The sequence below is a fragment of the Mastigoproctus giganteus genome, chromosome 7 (assembly GCF_048544385.1).
Source record: "Mastigoproctus giganteus isolate SK-2022 chromosome 7, ASM4854438v1, whole genome shotgun sequence".
Lineage (NCBI taxonomy): Eukaryota > Metazoa > Arthropoda > Arachnida > Uropygi > Thelyphonidae > Mastigoproctus > Mastigoproctus giganteus.
Genome location: NC_143581.1, coordinates 42784356 through 42802445, shown reverse-complemented (window position 1 = coordinate 42802445; position 18090 = coordinate 42784356). Strand labels below are relative to the sequence as shown.

At 38.4% G+C, this 18090-nt stretch overlaps 1 protein-coding gene across 2 annotated transcripts in view; it reads right to left on the bottom strand.

The window, feature by feature from the left end:
- The window catches only part of LOC150082849 (sodium-coupled neutral amino acid transporter 7-like), a 194468-nt gene that overhangs the window by 81335 nt on the left and 95043 nt on the right, over positions 1-18090 (bottom strand). For both annotated transcript variants that reach the window (XM_090376871.1, XM_090376870.1), the window contains exon 3: positions 13449-13647. In XM_090376871.1, the coding sequence (XP_090232997.1) occupies positions 13449-13647 (199 nt within the window). The remainder of the gene's footprint in view (positions 1-13448; positions 13648-18090) is intronic.

Below are 18090 nucleotides of genomic sequence, written 5' to 3'. Positions count from 1 at the left end.
CCCAGTTCACTTTAGAGTTAGAAGTAGATGGGTCCCTTCCATTCTTAGATGTCCTGGTAAAACGTGTGGGCCCACACTTGGAAACCTCAGTATACCATAAGCCAATGTGGTGCGGGCAGTTTGCCAACTACAGATCAGGCCATGCCCACTCCCTATTCTCCCGTGCTTAGAGCCATTCCAGCTCAGATGAAGCAGGGTGCACCGAGATTTCCAGAGTGAGAATAGACCTGGTGAATTGTGGCTATCCAGCCCACATATTAGACAAGTGCGTATTGCAAGCACAAGAGCTCACAATCCACACAAGACTCTCATCAACGCATGATAATATGCCTACCGCCTACATTCCCTACTATCCAGGCATGTTGGGCCAAATTTCAAAAATCCTCCAGGAATACAGCATAAAATTGCTGCAACTACCCGGTAAGAGCTTGCGTTCTCTGGTTTCTAATGTGAAGACTCCGGTCATCCCTCTTTTGAGTAGCGGTGCAGATTATGCATAATTATGCAGTAATTTGCAAATTATGCAAATTACTGCATAATTTGCAAAGATTATAGCAGCTGCTACATAGGGGAGAGCTCGACACTCCTTCAAGACTGCTTTGCAGAGCACGACAGGTCAATTCACCTTGATGAGACTGACCAATCCACAACTGCGGGACACTTCTGGTTGACCCACCATGACCTTAACCCCAAGTGCTATTACAAAGTGATTGACCAATCCTGACACTTTTGTCACCGCCTCTGGCTAGAGTCTCTTAACATATCATGCAATTCAAGAACTATGAACTGCTGCAAGGACACGAGGCTACACCCTATCTTGAAATTGGATAAACGCTAGCAGCAAATCCACACACGTCCATGCAACAACAGTGAGCAGCAATCTAGTAGTTGAATGTTTAATCTCATGACAGTGCACAACTCTGTATCTGTTAAATTTTGTCTCTAACGTCTTTATCCCATTAGAATTTTCTGATGAAGGGGCCCATTTAACCCTGAAAGCTTCACGCCATTTGTTATTAAAAGTTTTTCATTGGATTATACAGTAAAATATCACCTTATCGGAAAAGATATAGATTTTTAAAGACTTTGAGTTTTAATTAGTAAAGGCCTATACAGCCATATAATAGTGCCACCGCTGGAGAAAGACTTGGTGACCTACTCCAGTATTTCTCACCAGAAAACTAGCTCAAGAATAAATCAATAATGCTAGGAAAGGTCAGTGAAGTGAGGAGAAGAGGTCGACAAAGAACATGCTGGCTCAACGCCATCAAGAGCGACACTGGCATGAGCATGTAGGACTTGGAAGAAGCTGTTGAAGACTGGACAGCATGGAGGCAGATCGCCCATAGTCTCTGAAAATCAGCTGTGACTGAACGGATGAAAACAACTGCAAGGAAGCATTAGGTAAATTATAAGAAAAGGTGGAAAAATAAGGTAGTATTGTTTTTTTTTTTTGGCTGATACTATATAAGTTTACTTCCTTGCATCATTTGCTTCTATGAATACTAATACTATTTACAAATATACAATGTTAGTAACATTTTCTTTATATATAGGTATATAGGTTGCTTGAAACCTTAAAAGAGAACAACTTTCAAATAAGAATTCAAAATAAATCACATCAAATCAGATTTGAAACCACCTATTTTAAGAATACCTCTTTTGCCAGCCGAGAAACTCCCTATCCAAACCAGCCAGACCTCACAGAGGTAACACTGCTAGACTGGTTCTGGAAAAATCAGAAAAAATACAAGTAAAATTAATTCAAAGCATACTTGTATCTCTCAGACCTCATGGAGTTAGGGCTGCTAGACTGGTTCTAGGAAAAAAAAAAAATAAAAAAAATAAGAAAAATCAAAACACACTTTTATATTAAAGTGAACTGTTTGCCACCAAAAATCTGTCTGATCTGTCCCAGAATAGCCCTTGGAGAGAAATATGTTTGTCAATATCCCTAACATTATTCTTCGATATTCTTCCAACTTCCTGATTTCATCAATGAAACATGGATGTTAAATCTGGGCCAGAGCCTCTACGTAACAAAAAAAAAAAAAAGAAAAAAAGACTATTCACTGTTGAGTAATAACCTCTGAAAATGAATGAACTTAAAATCAAGTTATCAACAATAGCCTATTCAGATCTCAAATCTACCTCAATCTGGCTGCTCTTCCCTTGAATGAATCATTCAGTTAAAATCCCTTCTTACCTGTAGCAAACAGTACAGCAATATCTGTTCCTCACTCTTAATTTGGACCAAATTATATGGCATATTCTGCCTAGAAATGAAAGAATGAAACTATTCATTCCTATTGAAATTATAAGAATACCGACAAGTTCTCCCCAATCTCTCTCAGTTAATCAAACAGTTAAATACTGATTTTAACCTGCTTTCTCTGGATAAATAATATCTTGAAGGTATTATTAATAAAGTTCCTTATACTGATTTTAAATACTTTCCAACTGTTATTTTAACATAGAACATTTAATCTCTCCATTTTGCAGCTACACTCTAATTGAATTCTTCTGAAATGCTATCTTATACAAGATGTAACAATAAAGTTCCCAGACTGATGCTGTTGTGGTTACATTCAGTGAGTTTGAAAATAAATGGAAGTGGTATGTTGTAGTTTTAACTTCCTACAACAGATGGTAGTACAGAGATAGTCCAGTAGGCTGACAGGTTGCAAGTGACAGCTTCATTACTAGTGTTAACGTTCTGTGTCATGATTTTGCAATGGAGCAATAAACGAATATAAAAATTTGCCTTAAACAGGAAAAATATATAATAGAAACATACAAAATGTTAAAAACTGTATATGGTGACGTTAAATCATACCAGTGTATTTGAATGATATAAGTGGTTCAAAGATGGACGTGAGGATGTTCGCGATGACCCAAGAAGTGGGTCTCCATCAACTCCTCAAAATAAGGGAAGAGTTGCAAAAGTTCAGGAAATTGTGACAAGTGATCATCGTTTGACACTCAGAATGATGGCTGATATGTTGAATATGAATAATGTGGCAATTCTTCAAATTCTGCATGATTTAGGGAAAAGGAAAGCCTGTGCAAAATTTGTGTTACACGGCCTCACAGATGAGCAAAAGCAATGAAGAGTGTCACATGTGAAGACTCCATCTAGACTTTAAGACAGGTTATTTGGTTTTTTTTTTTTTTTAGGAACATTAGCAACTAAGGCCATATTACTCTGGGATATGCAGTGGTCATTCCCCGACCGTTCCGCATCCTCCATATTTGGGTGATGGGTCTAATCAAGAAGTGTGTGCTACGCACTGCTGCTCCTTCCCACCTGGCTACGGAGACGCCACATTTCAAGGCAGTCCTAACATCCTCATCTGTATTGTCACTGGAGATGAGTGTTGAGTGTTTCAGTACAACCCAGAGACAAAGCATCAGAACATGCAGTGGACTTCAAAATCATCACTAAAACCCAAACAGTTTCATTTACAGTAGTCCAGGATCAAGACAATGCTGATCATGTTTTTCAACAAATAGTATAATTCACAAGGAATTTGTATACCTGAAGGGGGTGGTAGAGAGAGAGAGAGAGAGAGAGTCAATGCTGTGTTTTATACAGGTGCTTCAAAGACCATTGAAGCACATTTCCCAAGTAAGGCCACAATTTCAAGAGAAAGATAGCTAGTTCTTCTTGCAGGGAAAGACCCCCACCCATTCTGCACTTGTTGTGAAGACATTTCTGATGAAAATGGCATTATACAAGTCAACCATCCACCCTACCCTCTGATCTAACACCAGCAGATTCCTTCCTCTTCTCCAAGTTGAAAATCGCCCTCAAAGGAAAGAAATTTCAGGATTATAAGGACAAAGAAAACCGTAACCGCCAAACAGAACATCATCTTTGGACACCTTCACCGACTCTTTTCAGAAACTTTTAGGATGGTGTCATAAGTGCATTCAGTCGGGTGGTGATTACTTTGAATAAAAATAAAACCATTTTTGAGCTCCTTCACTGTGTTTTGTTTTTTTTTTTATTGCACCAGTCTGGGAACTTTATTGCCACACCTCGTATATATATATATATATATCCATTTGATATGAAATTTCTAGTTATTTGAATTTTTACTTTTTTTAGTTTATTTACATTTTTTTATTTATTTTTTTATTTTATTTTATTTCACTACATGTTATCAATTTTTCAGATGTAATTTCCTCTGGCCTCTTGCTCTTCAACAATATTCTTCTCAGAAAGAAACTATTTTTTAATTTCCCTTTTCCTATAGGCCCTTGACATCACCATCAACAGATTTCAGTTCACAGGCATCTTTGGAAATGTAATCCTGCGAGCAGTGAGATTCTACAGTACTAAGATATTAAAATACAGAAGTAGAAACCAGTCTTCCTCAGAAGTAGAAACCAACAGGTCTGTCAAAAATTTTAAACTTTATTAATACATTTCCTGTTTTTAACATATAACATTATTTTTTGTACACTCTACTCAAATTTAGTGTAATCTAAAATCACAAATTTTAGATTATACCAGAACTGAAATTTAGGAAAAACACTTTGATTTGAACAGGAACATGTTTCAATCAAATCAAATAAAAGATAGACGATGTGTGGGTCTGATGTAAAATTCCTTTGTTGCTTCTCCTCTTTACCCATTAGAATCTACAGTTTTCAAGCTTTTCAACTGTTTCTTGAAGTAACAATTTTGGTCATCTATTCCTTTGTTAGCTACATTTACAATATGGAATGTACACTGAAAGGATAGAATTCATGGGATAGCTGGTTCCTGGGCAATGTGATGCTGTCACCCCTCTCGCTAGTGGATGAACCCACTACTTGGCAGGTATATAGGTACACTGCATCACTGCATTCACATAGACAGTAATTCGATGTCAGTATGGATAAATGTTGTGAGTTAACCAACTTTGAAAGAGGGATAATAGTGGGTACTGACACATGGGTCACTCTATTGCAGAGGCAGTACAGAAATTGCACTATCCCCATTCTACAGTATCAAGAGTGTATCAGGAATATGCCATTTCCAGAATAACATCTCATCGTGGGCAGAAAAAGATGGTGAATGAACGTGGCTGTTAACATCTGTCTCTCGTTATTCCAGCCAACTGAAGAGTAACAGTGGCACAACTCACCACCAACTTCAATAAGGGAGGTGCCAGAAACATCTCCACCAAGACCATCAGGCAATGATTAGCTGTAATAGGTTATGGGAGCCGCTGAGCTACCAGAGTCCCACAGGAACTGTTCAGGCAGATGGACGGTTGGTAATGGGCTGGGGTGTGTTCAACTGGCACATGTTGGGACCTCTGGTACGTCTAGATGCATCTCTCAATGGTCTAGATTATGTGTCCATCCTTGCAGACCATCTGCATACCTTCATGGTCATCGTGCACCCACAGGGAAATGGACTCTTCCAGCAGGACAATGTGCCTCCCCCACAGAGGTGACTAGAACATGGTTCAAAGGGCATTCTGCAGATTTTACCACCATGGAATGGCCTCCCCTCTCACCAAACATGAACTCTGTGGAGCATTTTTGGGATGCTGTGGAAAGGTCCATTCAAGCTTTGGATCCTCCACCTAGGAATGTGACGTAATTATGGACAGGGATGCTGCAAGCATGGATGGAAATAATTATTATTATTATTACCCACATGGTAGAAGGAAGCCTGAGGCTTATGCTGCACCAGCCAAAAAAATTTGAGTACTGAGAGAGACAGAGGGAATCACCAAAAAAGAGAATAATGATGATCCAGCTCAGGACCATGGGTGTGCCAAGCCCATACTCACCAGATGTGAGCCTCTGGAAGTTATTCGCTTTTTGCAAGCAAAAGGGTCTTCATCAAGTGACTGACATTCACCGTGAACTGGTTGCTGTGTATGGCGAAAAGGTAATGACAAAGAAGCAGGTGTGTTTTTGGTGCAATGAATTTAAAGCGGGCCGTGTTGACATTGAAGATCGACATCAGGCGGGCACCCCTTCATCGAGCAAGACAGAAGACAACATTTTGCGCATTAAGGGCGAGTGAAACTGTGTGAAATTGCACAAATAGTGAACGCGAGTAAGTCGACTTTTCGCGAAATTGTTCACGATGTTCTTGGCTTTCGAAAGGTGTGCTGCTTTTGGGTGTTCCGACAATTGTCAGAGGAGGACAAAGCAAAACGCATGGGGATGTGTCTGGAGAACCTGTTGCGATACAGTGACGAAGGAGAGGGTTTTCTCGCTCGCATAGTCACAGCAGACGAAACGTGGTTTCAACACTTTATCCCGGAGAGCAAACAAGACTCCATGACTTGGAAACATCCACAATCTCCTGTGCGCAAAAAAATTCAAAACTGTTCCAAGCGTCCGAAAAGTCATGGCCACAGTGTTTTGAGATCGCCAAGGCGTTCTGTTGGTGGATTTCTTGCCGTTGCACAGTAAAGCTGTGCAACCTTGGAAAAACTGAAAGCCAACATTCAACGCAAACGACCAGGACTCCTGACAAGCGGCGCAATTTTGTTGCACGACAACGCAACTCCACAACGCAACACTGCCCACACCACTCGTGAGTGATTATGCGTAATCGTTGGGAAACTCTGTCATATTTCCCCTGCAGGCCAGACAGCGCCTTCAGACTTCCATTTGTTTGGCCCTCTGAAAAAACACCTTTCAGGAAAGCATTTCACTACGGATGAGGAAGTTCATCAGGCGGTGCGATGTTGGTTACTGCGTGTGGGCACGGACTTCTTCAGCACTGGTATTGATAAACTGATCCATCGTTGGGACAAGCGCATCAATAAAACTGGAGACTTTGTGGGGTTGTTGTTGAAGGAGTGCATGTTCACTTATTTCTTGGTGTATAATTTGAACTTCGTATAGTAAAACATCATGTTACCTTACTTTTTGGAAACCCCTCGTATTACGTTTTAGCATGTGGACTGTGAATTGCACTTTTTTCCCGATCTCCCACCCTTTATTTTTATTTGTTTATTATTTTTTTTATTTATTTATTTTTCTCGTTCAAGGCCTATTCTACCTATTGTGAAAATCATAGCCTCGAATGGGGAAGCTCCTTTCGATCAAAACATCCTATGAACATTCTCCGTTAGCACTATGATCCGTTAGGTTTCGCCAGTTACCGAATATATTACAGGCAGGCCAAGTCCATCTTAATACATTTTCTCTCCCCCACCCTACTGGTTTGAATTTAAATAATTAATCTATTCAGAGCACTACTGCCCGTATAAAGCCACTTAATTTGATGTTGACTTGTCATATTAATTAATTTTACACAGATAAACTTGATCTGTATAGGTTCGGTGACCATATTTTCTTGGAGAAAATAAAGGACAAACCTGAAAAAATAAAGGGCAAATTTGAAATAGACATCTGGTTAGTATGGGCTTGGCACACCCAGTGTCCTGAGCTGGACATCATCATTCTTTTCTCTCTCTCTCTCTCTCTCTCTCTCTCTCTCTCTCTCTCTCTCTCTCTGAGGGTAACTCGGGAATTGTTTTTGGCTGGTGCAGCATAAGCCTCAGGCTTCCTTGCACCATATGGCTAATAATAATCGGGAGTTTTAATTCCCTTTCTATAAATTAAGGATAAAGCTACATCTTTATTCTTATTTTATAGAAACTTAATGTATAGCCCAGAAGTTCATAAAGTGTGGCCCGCGGCCGGTTTTATATCGAAATATATTGAGAAGTGTTGTTTTCTAATATGTCAGTTGTGCAATGCACAACTTACATATTAGAAAACAACACTTCTCAATATATCAATGATATCATAGCATTAACCAGATATACGGCCCACCCACAATTTCTGTCTTTGTATTTTCATTACTGGCCCGCTGACTAAGACAAAAAAATTTAAAAAAATAATGAAATATATATATATATATATATATATATATATATATATAAAATGTTGGTTTATAGATTAATATTACGTTTAGATGTATGTATTCTTTTGTATTTTAATCTTTCATTGCTACAGATAAAAATTTTCATCAATAATTTGTCATGAAAATTCATTATCATTAAGCATTAAACTTCTAAACCTAATATGTATAGGCAATGCGGAATTAAGATGACCTAAATAAGGCTAGCTTAATGACCAGAATTGTATGAACACTAATGCCTATATGTAAAAACCACCAATAATAGGTAACAATCAAAAATTGGAACAATTAGAAACGTATATATATAATAGGAGCAATATATGAAAATATTTTATAAAGTAATATAATATAATGCAATATTTTCCGGCAATATTATTATAGATTTATATAATATTGCAATATTATATAAATCTATAATAATATATTTTCGACCTTTACCAACATAGCTAATTTAAAATCCGATTAAATAGCAAGTTACCTATTTTTACTAAATCTATAATATTATATATATATATATATATATATATATATATATATATATATATATATTTTTTTTTTTTTTTTTATTATTATTATTATTATTTTTTTTTTTTTCGTATTTCTCAAGCCTGAATAGAGAGCGAGATTGGAATGTGCCTACTCTACTACGTTTTTCCATAGTGTAAATCATCGAACTTCTAATGTTTTCGCGTAATATTAAATAAATTTCCGTTTATACCTTTCATAGCTACTGTGGCCAGAGGTGTAAAAGGTGTAAGTTATTTTTTAGAATGTCTATTTCAATGTTACTATTTGCTGGCTTTTCAGCCGGTTTCAAGGTCCCTGTGAGGCCTTCCTTGGATAAGGAGAAGTCCGACAGCATTCTAGGACCCACCTTACTTTGCTCTAACTAGTTATCTATCCTCTGGATATCGTTTATCTTCTAAGGCACATGAGCACAGCTGAATTTTTGGTTTAGATCGTTATCACTGTTATTAACAGTTTGAAGGAAATACATTTCAATTCAGTCCATGAACGTGTAATTTACCGATCATAAATAAAATCCTTTTAGATATACAGTATTTTAATCCCTTTCAAATAGCTTCCGTTCAGAATGTATGTTCATCAACTTTTTTTTAAATAAAAATTAGCATCTCAAGATATAAGTACATGTAATTACTAATTTTCCTATTTTTACTCTGTTGGCCACCCCAGTGAATGTTTTTTCAACGAAAAACACTCAGCGAGAGAGAGAAATTAGTCTTCTGTAAAATTCTTGATTATTTCAGTTATGTAATTTAATATTAGTTATAGATGAAATTAACATTTTCATTATTTTTCATTCATTCAGTAATTGCTTGCTTACTAATATCAGGTTTTAAGATGTTGGTATCAAGATCATAGAGAGTTAATTTTGTTCTCCTTCCCTTATTTCTAAATGGACATTTAATGCAAAAGGGAATTTTGTGCCCCCATACAAATCAACCAGAGGAGGCTGTCCTTCTATGAACCAGAATCGCTGCTTCCCCGAGACATACCTTTTATTCAGAAATAAAAGATGCTAGCTTAAATTGTAAAAAAAAGAAAGAAAAAAGAATTAGGTGCGTTCTCATATATCTGTGAGAACGCGCCTAATTCCGTCCGCTCGCTCGCTCGCTCGTCCACAGGCTTGTAAAAACTCGACTCCAATAGACGGATTGTTATGAAATTTTATATTTGGGCCCTTCCAAATTTAATTAAAATCGGACCAATTGATATCCATCAATTATAATTTCCTATTCCATATATGCTGCTTCTCGCGTACGTAAGAGTACGTATATGGAGAGAAAAGAGACAAAAAAAAAAAAGGTGACAACCCTAGGTGGGGCCCGAAATGAGAATCCTGCCTAGGGCCCGATTTTTCCTTAGTCCGCCACTGATGCAAGATAATGAGAATATTGAGATTTCGTAACTTTTTTAACATGTCTAAGGTAAGAGAAGGAAAAATAGCTAAAGTTAGTTTTAAGTTTTAAATACCTTTTGTGGAGGTAATTTTTGCGACGAATTAAATACACAAGCTTGTTGACATCCAGTGAGGGCAGGTTGGCGGTAGTAAATTTGATGGAAACGAACTCACAAATTGCAGAATGGAGGATTAAGTACAGATAATCAATGTAATGATTAATCGATTCAAAATTTTGGATGGGAATCCAATCAACATTGTCCAGAAGCGGATTCAGTCAGGAAGTTCAGTCAGTTTGCCTAAAGCTAAAAAAAAAGTAACTGTCGGTGCAAGGGCCAGAAAGAGAAAAAAAAAAGACATCAGTGACAATGGGGAAGTGATCTGATCGGATGAAATTATCACCCTTAGAAATTGTGAAAAGTTGATTTGGCGGTGATTTGGATTATGTACGGTTTGGCGGACGGCAATTCTCTGGAGGCTCGTCGTTTGTATCACGAAAGGTTCCCAGAACGAAGATGTCCAGACAGGAAAACAACATGCGTGTGCTGATTCCAGGAGTGGCATGCACAACATCCAAAATCTCCTCTACGAGATGTAAAGGTCCCATGGTCACAAAGGCGGCGATGGATATCTTCAAACGTTTTCCTGTCTGGACATCTTCGTTCTGGGAACTTTTCGTGGTACAAACGACGAGCCTTCAGAGAACTGCCGTCCGCCAAACCGTACATAAAGTGCATATCCGCTTGCTCTTGATTTGAGTACATGGTCGGAATGGAAAACCACTAGATTCTGTCAGTACCTTGTGATGAAGGAAATCACCTGCGGGAGATAAGACATTCCGGTTAATAACTCGGGAACCAAGCATTTCCGGAACTATGTTGATATAAAATATTTTTATTGTCTACATATGAGGAACTCATTCCTGAAGTTATGCTGTGTATTTTTGAGACACTGTATATTCGGCCAATTCATGACATCACTGAAAGAAACCTGCTTAGGATGTAAGACGGGAGGAACTAGAATAAGTACTGTGCAATCAATCTGGATAGACTCTTTCACATTCAGAAGAATCAGCAACGGATGATTGATAGTATTTTTTAGTGAGGCTTAGGATTTTCGGTAGCCACACATTTGAAGGATGTGAAGAATGAGCTTGGAATGCTACTCGTACATCATGAACTGGAGAAAGGCTTTGTGATTTCCCAGTGGGTTTAGTATTAGACTGTAGCATAGAAAAGTTTGAAGGGTGTACAGGAAGAGGATGAGACTGAAGGTTGAATAATTTTTGGATTGGTCGCTGATCCATTGCTGGGAGTCCTGGAAAGAAGAATTTTACAGAGGTGTACTCAACTCAATTCTGTTCATCTGGGGTGAGACAGATGAGATTGTATAGGCAGGAGACCCATTAAAAATTGATACAGATTGAAGATTAGACGACGATTGGTATTGAATGGGATACATTGAAAATGTTGACAAGTACAAAGTATGTTGAGGGTCAAACGGCACCAGGAATTTCTCCCATCTCCGCGAAAATGTTGACAGTACACAAAAGCAAGGAAGCACTGAGGCAGATGTGAGAACCAGGGTTCTGGTGCGTACAAACATCAGGCAGAAAGTTGAGGCAACGCTGACATAGTTTTTACAGAGTGTACACTGAACTGCAGTAAATACATTATTAGAACAGCAAGCACAAACACAAACACAAGATGAAATGACAGATCTACAATCTTCAGTTATGGTAGGAATGGAAATAAGTTCTGGGTAAGTCGAAGTGTAAATGCTTAGAATCTTGACTGTACATTTGAAGTCGGTTTTCTACTTTGATAAGCAGTGGCGCATTTACGCATAGGGAAGAAAAAATCTTTATTGCAACATTAAGATAAAGTAGAACTACATACAATTTAAGTTACAACCTGTTGACCGCAGACCACGGGTAAAAACGTAAAAGGCGCTCCTAAGACCACGAATATTTTGGTGTGCAAAAATTTGGAAAGTTGTTCGTCGAAATACACTAAATTTTGTAGGTTTGGGCTCCCAAAAAACCACAACGACTTATGGCTCCAACTCGTCTAAACATACCAGTGATGATAGACTCCATCACATTAAATGAACGGTTTTATGTAGGAATCCGTAATTTTTTTTAACCGGAATTTCAAGGGGTTCCTGAATTTGTTGTAGCCGCTTACAAAGAATTCAAGACTAAATCTATACTCGTAGTTGAAGGTACTCGTAAAATCTACTTTCACGATGCTGCCATTAAGTCACTTGTGGACAGGTACACTGCAGAAGTGAATAGTAATGAAGAACTGTTTTTCAACCGTCCTTGAGTAATGGAACATTTTGGAATGGTAAGAAAATTGGTGGAACACCTAAATCTATATACTCTATTTCGCTCATTCAACTTTAAAGGGAAAAAAATTATTATTATCTTGGTGACTATAAACAAATACATTAAACTCTAAAATTCAGCACCCTTGGGGATTTGTGAGGAACGGTCAATAAGTATTTACCCCTACCTAGAAACATATCAGTTAAGGATTTGAAACTTAGTTGGCAATTTCATCTTTCTTTGAGTAGCTGCTCTCTAGAGCTGTCTGCGCAGTAGCATAGTGGTATTGCCACAGTCCTCCCGATACCACGCGGAAAATGCCCGGTTCGAATCCCGTCGATAACGCGAGGAACTTTTATGGGCTTTATTTTCACTCCGTGGCTGAGTTAATTGGTATCAGGCGTAGATAGCAAGGTAGTTCCCCTGGAACCTGGAGTTTTTCGTCCAGCAAAGCAGCAAATCGACCAGAGAACAGACGCAATTTACAGACACAATACACATGGGTAGATGAAATAACTTTCCGGGTGCCCCTAATAAATAGTTTTTTTTTTCTCTCTCTCTCTAGAGCTACCCATATTTTATGTTTGTGCAGGATAAGCTCCTTCAGGCCTTTTGAAAGAACTCTTCGCTTGAGCAGAAACCCGATTTCCACTTCATTAATTATTCTCTCATCAGTCTGAAATATCTTTTTCCTTAATGGTTTCTTCATTTTAGCGAGGAGGAAGAAGAATGAAGGTGAGAGGTCAGGAGAATAAAGTGTGTGCTGCAGATTTTCAAAGCCACGCCTGATTACAAAATCCACAGTGAAAGCAGTCTTGTGAGCAGGAACACTGTCGGCTAGAAGGTGAACAACTATGAATAGCTCCTAGCGTCTCTTCATCAACTTGATGGACTCTCTTAACTTCCTCACCCTCGTGGGTAGCACAGTTAGTAGAATCGCCGTCCTTCCCACACCAGGTGGAAACGACTGAGTCCCGTCAAAGACGTGAGGAATTTTTATGGGCCTTTTTCACAATGTAACTGAGCTATTTGATCTTAGGCGAGGAGGGCATGGTTTTTTCTCTCGGGTTTTTCGTCCAGCAAACAGGCAAATCGACCACAGAACACACGCAATTTACAGACATAATATATGTGGCTCAATATGATCTAAGTCGCTGATGCGATGTGACCAATGAAAACCACTAAAAAAAACTAGAGGGTTCTTTGAGTAATATCCTTAAATTTATTTCAAACATTTAGTCTCTTAAACTTTACTAAAAATAGTTTGTAAATTAATAACTTTTTATATTACAAGAAAAAATGCAACTTACGCCTGTCATACTGGTCCCCGATGATTACTAGAACAGCAACAGAAACTCCATAGCAGGTCATAGTTATTGTTACAGCAGAAAGTTGCTGAGCTCTCTTTCCACAGGTGGAGTAAAGAACATCGTGGTATGTAGTATCTCCATTGAGATCAGAACAGTACGCCAACACCAGCATCGTGGTAATCAGAAACGTCATCATCAACTACAAAATAATAGTCAGCATCACAGACTGCCTGAAAAAATATTTAAAATTTTTGCTTTATAATTTTCACAAGTTAAAAGTGAATTAAAGTTTTTCTACTTGGGCATGGGCTTCCGCAGGTAGGAACATGTGGAAGCTGTAAGGAATTCTTTCAATAGTTTGCATAGGTTATACAACTTTCATTAATACAGTAACTAGAAAATTATGTTTTCTCTCTTATCTTAGTTTCGTTTCGGATACTTTATATTTCTTTTGCATTTGTGTTTTACTTGTGTACCTGGCAGCAGAATCTTTCTTTTGGAATCCAACGCCTTGATCTCTGCAGCGCTGGAATGCTCTAGTTATGAAATGGCAATCATGGTACATAGGTTTCGTGGTACTTGGCCGTGATTTGAGTCTGGTAGACAGGGACTTCGAGAAGTGGGGGGAAGGAACAGGAGGAGGATGAGTACCTCACTTCTCGAAGCCCACATGTAGGCCCACTGTAGAAAAGGTGGGCTGTCCATAAGGCCGTTCGTCCCAGATGCCCATGCTGGCTCTCTACGTCCCTGTTGGCAGATGCCCGGAGAACGTTATTTACTAAAGTGTCGTCCAACTGTGAAGTTTGGTGGAGGTGCTGCCACTGTGTGGGGGTTGTTTCTCGTGGCTTGCAATGGAGTTGAACTGACGTTCAGGTGTCGCCCTACATAAGATACCATGTGGCTTGCATTTGAACCATCGGTCCTCGTTTCTATAACAATGAATGCCATGGCATGCGTAAGGTCCTGGGAAATTCCGTTCTTACTACACTGTTAGAGCGTTATGGTGAGGACTTTTTTCTGTTCCAGCATGCTTTTCTGTTGTGCCATGTCATACTGCACAGCTTGTAATGACTTGGCTTGAAGGCATGGACATGCAAAAGCTACATCGACCTGTAGATACCCCAGCCTCAAGCCCTTAATACCTTTGGTATGAAGTGGAATTCCAGTTTCAGAGCAGCCGACACGCCGGTAATGAGGAATCAATTGCCCGATGTGATGAAGGAAGAATGGATTCGAATTCTGCCTTCCTGTTATCTTAAATTGGTTCGGAATCTACTACCGAGGATCCAGTGTGTAATTAAGTCTGAAGGTAGGCCGATACGTTATTAAAATATTGTACCAATAAAAGGTTCTTTGAAACAGATACCCAGTCACCTTTAACAATATAATGTATCTCAAAATAAACCAAATCTACTTATAGATCCTCGTGGACTAAGTTAGCGAAATAAAATAATTGGGGGGAGGGGGGAGTAAAAATTTTCTCTTTTCTTAACTTGCATGCTACTGTTTCGTTTGCAGTCGTTTTTGAAGGGATACTTGATGGAATTGGTACCTAAATTTTCATGAATTTTTCCCATATTCTTAATGGCTTTTATGATGGGAGGTTACAAACCTCGGTGTTATAAGAAGATATGTTGTTGGGTGGTATAAATGAATTCAGAGCACAAAACGGCTCTTTTATGTTGTTGAGGGCCATTTTATAGTCTTTGTGTACACAAGACAATATGACAAATTAGGGGGAGAGGGATGCTCCATGTTTTCTTTTCTATTTGTATTGAGGATTTCCCCTTAACTGTAAATCCTACACACAGTTTTGCTGATGATAGTGCACAGTCTGCTTTTCCGGTTTGACAGGCTTTGCTCTGTACAAACACCCAAAGCGAACCCATACCTGGTGGTTCATTTTTATGTTTGTGCAGATCAGACTGCTCCATTCATATTTGTTTCATGAAGGTCAGGGAATGACCACCGCATATCCCCGGAGCAATATTGCCTTAGTTGCTAATGTTCCTAAAAACCAAATAACAACAACAACATATTTGTTTCATGGTGAAGTTAGCAAACAGTTATTTTCAAAATCTGAAAGAGAGACATGTCTCAGTCTTACAGCACGTGGGCCATGACACGACTGACAGAACGTTGTCGTCTCGAAGACGTTCGGTTTCAATAACGATGGACTGGTTGAGGTGAATATTTTGCACTAAGGCACATTCTTAATCCTGGGAATTCTGTGGTGGTTTCCCGTTAACTTCCTATATGTGCATATCCGTATCCGTGTGTGTTCAGGGTCGATTTGCCTGTTTGTAGAGAGGAAACCCCAGACTAATTTGCTAGGAAGAAACTTCGCATCACAACTTAAGATGGGTAACTCAAACCCATGTGAAAAGGCCGTCGGAAATTCCTCCCATCTAAGACAGGACTTGAACCCAGACCTTTCCAAACAATTTCCAGCCCTGGAAATTTACTTTTTTCCCCTTTTGGGGAAGCAAAAGCCTTGATTAATTTACAGGCTCGCATTTCCATTATAATAGTACATTTTAATCGTTCTGTATAATCGAATTTACAGTTAACAGTTTGAAGCTCTTAGATTTTTTTACACTGAATAACAGTGAAATATTTTTTAACAGAAATACACTGTATTGTGGACTTGGTGTGTTCTTCGAATGTGCTGCCCGTTTTTAACTTAATCCCCGTTCACAAGTTATTTCATATTTTGGTTTTCGAGTACACGTCACCAAAGAAGGTGAAAACCCAATGTGCTTGCGGGCTATTGATGGATATTGATTGGTGAGGCTCCTTACAAAACTAAAAAGCAAGTGAAAAAATAATTCACTATATTTCGAGGGTTTAGTGTCAAACAACGTTAACTACAAAATTGCATTTTCTTTTTGTGATAACTTTAGTTTTACTTTTTTTTCTCCTTCTTGGATTTTTCCGTTGTATCAACGGTTATCCTCGACCTAACTTTTTTCTTTTTTAATTTTGTTTCTCCACTCTTTTCTTTCCGTTTCTTCAATTTTTTCTTTTCCATAGCCGTCCTCACGCCTTCCATCCATGTGCTTCTAGGTCTTCCTCTTTCTTTCCTTCTAGAGGGTATCCATTCCATTGCTTTTTTTTTTTGGTAGTCTCTCTTACCCCATTGTCATAACATGTCCATACCATTCGAGTCTTTTCTGTTCTATTCTGTCTATGATGTTTTTTTGAACGTCCATTGCTTTTCTTATATCTTCGTTCCTGACTGTTTCCAATTTAAATCTTCGGGCTGATCTTCTCCAAAAATTTATCTCGACTTTATACAAATACCACTTTTCCAATTTTACTTTATGCACAATTTTACTTTATACAAATAACAACGCATATCATGTCATAGAACTGTATCTCTCTAGAACTTTACAAGTTAGCTTAGGCTGTAAATACATTTCCGGTAAACCAAGAAAACGTCAAATGACTTATCCTTTATTTGATTATGTTAATCAGTTCTGTTAAATTTACTTTACATGATGTTCTCTTCATTTATAAATACAGTACAGTATAGTATTGTGCTTGAGATAGTATGACGTTAGTTATTAACTTTATTACGCTGAATTATGGGCTAGTGCCATTGCAGTAGCAATATGTATACTAAGACCATAATGTAATATCTTACGTTAGATTACATTTATTATTATTAGCCATAAGGTGCAAGGAAGCCTGAAGTTTATGCTGCACCAGCCAAAAAAAATTCCGCGTTACCCTGAGAGAGAGAGAGAGAAGGGAATCACCAAGAAAGAGAAGAATGATGGTATCCAGCTCAGGACTCTGAGTTTGCCAAGCCCATACTCACCAGATGTGAGCCCCTGGGGTATTATGTATTAATATTGTCTTCACCACATCCGTCCGTCCGCATGTAACAACTCGACTCCCAGTTGACGGATTTTCATGAAATTGTATGTTTAGTTCTTTCAGAAAACTTTGTAGAGGCATCCTAAATTTCATTAAACTCGGACAAATAGAAATCCGGCAATTATTTTTTCTCCCCCCCCCCTTTCAATTAGTACGTAAAAAAGAAATTCCCCGATTAAATGTATTTTAGTGCAGCATTGTCAGCTTTAGACAGTCCATGCTCACTTCACATATACTGTACAGTATTGTGTAAGGCTTGTGAGCTTGGTGTTGCTTGTTGTTTTTTGTTATTGCAGGGTTGTAGGTGCATTGGCAACTTAGGCCACACTGTGCCGCAAATTGCGTGTTCTGTGGTCGAATTGTTTGCTGAAAAAAAAAAAAAAAAAAAGAATGAGTTTCCGGAAGGAAAAACCATACTACCCTCGCCCGAGATCGACTAATTCAGCCACGTTGTGAAAAAGACCCATAAAAATTCCCCGCGTCATTAACGGGATTCGAACTCAGGTCTTTTCCACCCAGTGTGGGGAGGAGGTATAGAGAGGGTATATGTGTATAGAGAAAAAGAGAGAAACAGAGTATATGGGAGGAAAATAATAAATATTATACAGTTGTAATTAAACTGAAAGGTTAAATTTAGAAAACGTATAACTATAAGGTTTAAGTGTTCTACAAGAAAAATGGAAACCATACTTCTTGTTTACTTAGATATATTAAAGGAATTATTATGGCTGCATACTTCCCACCTAACCTAAGCACGGTA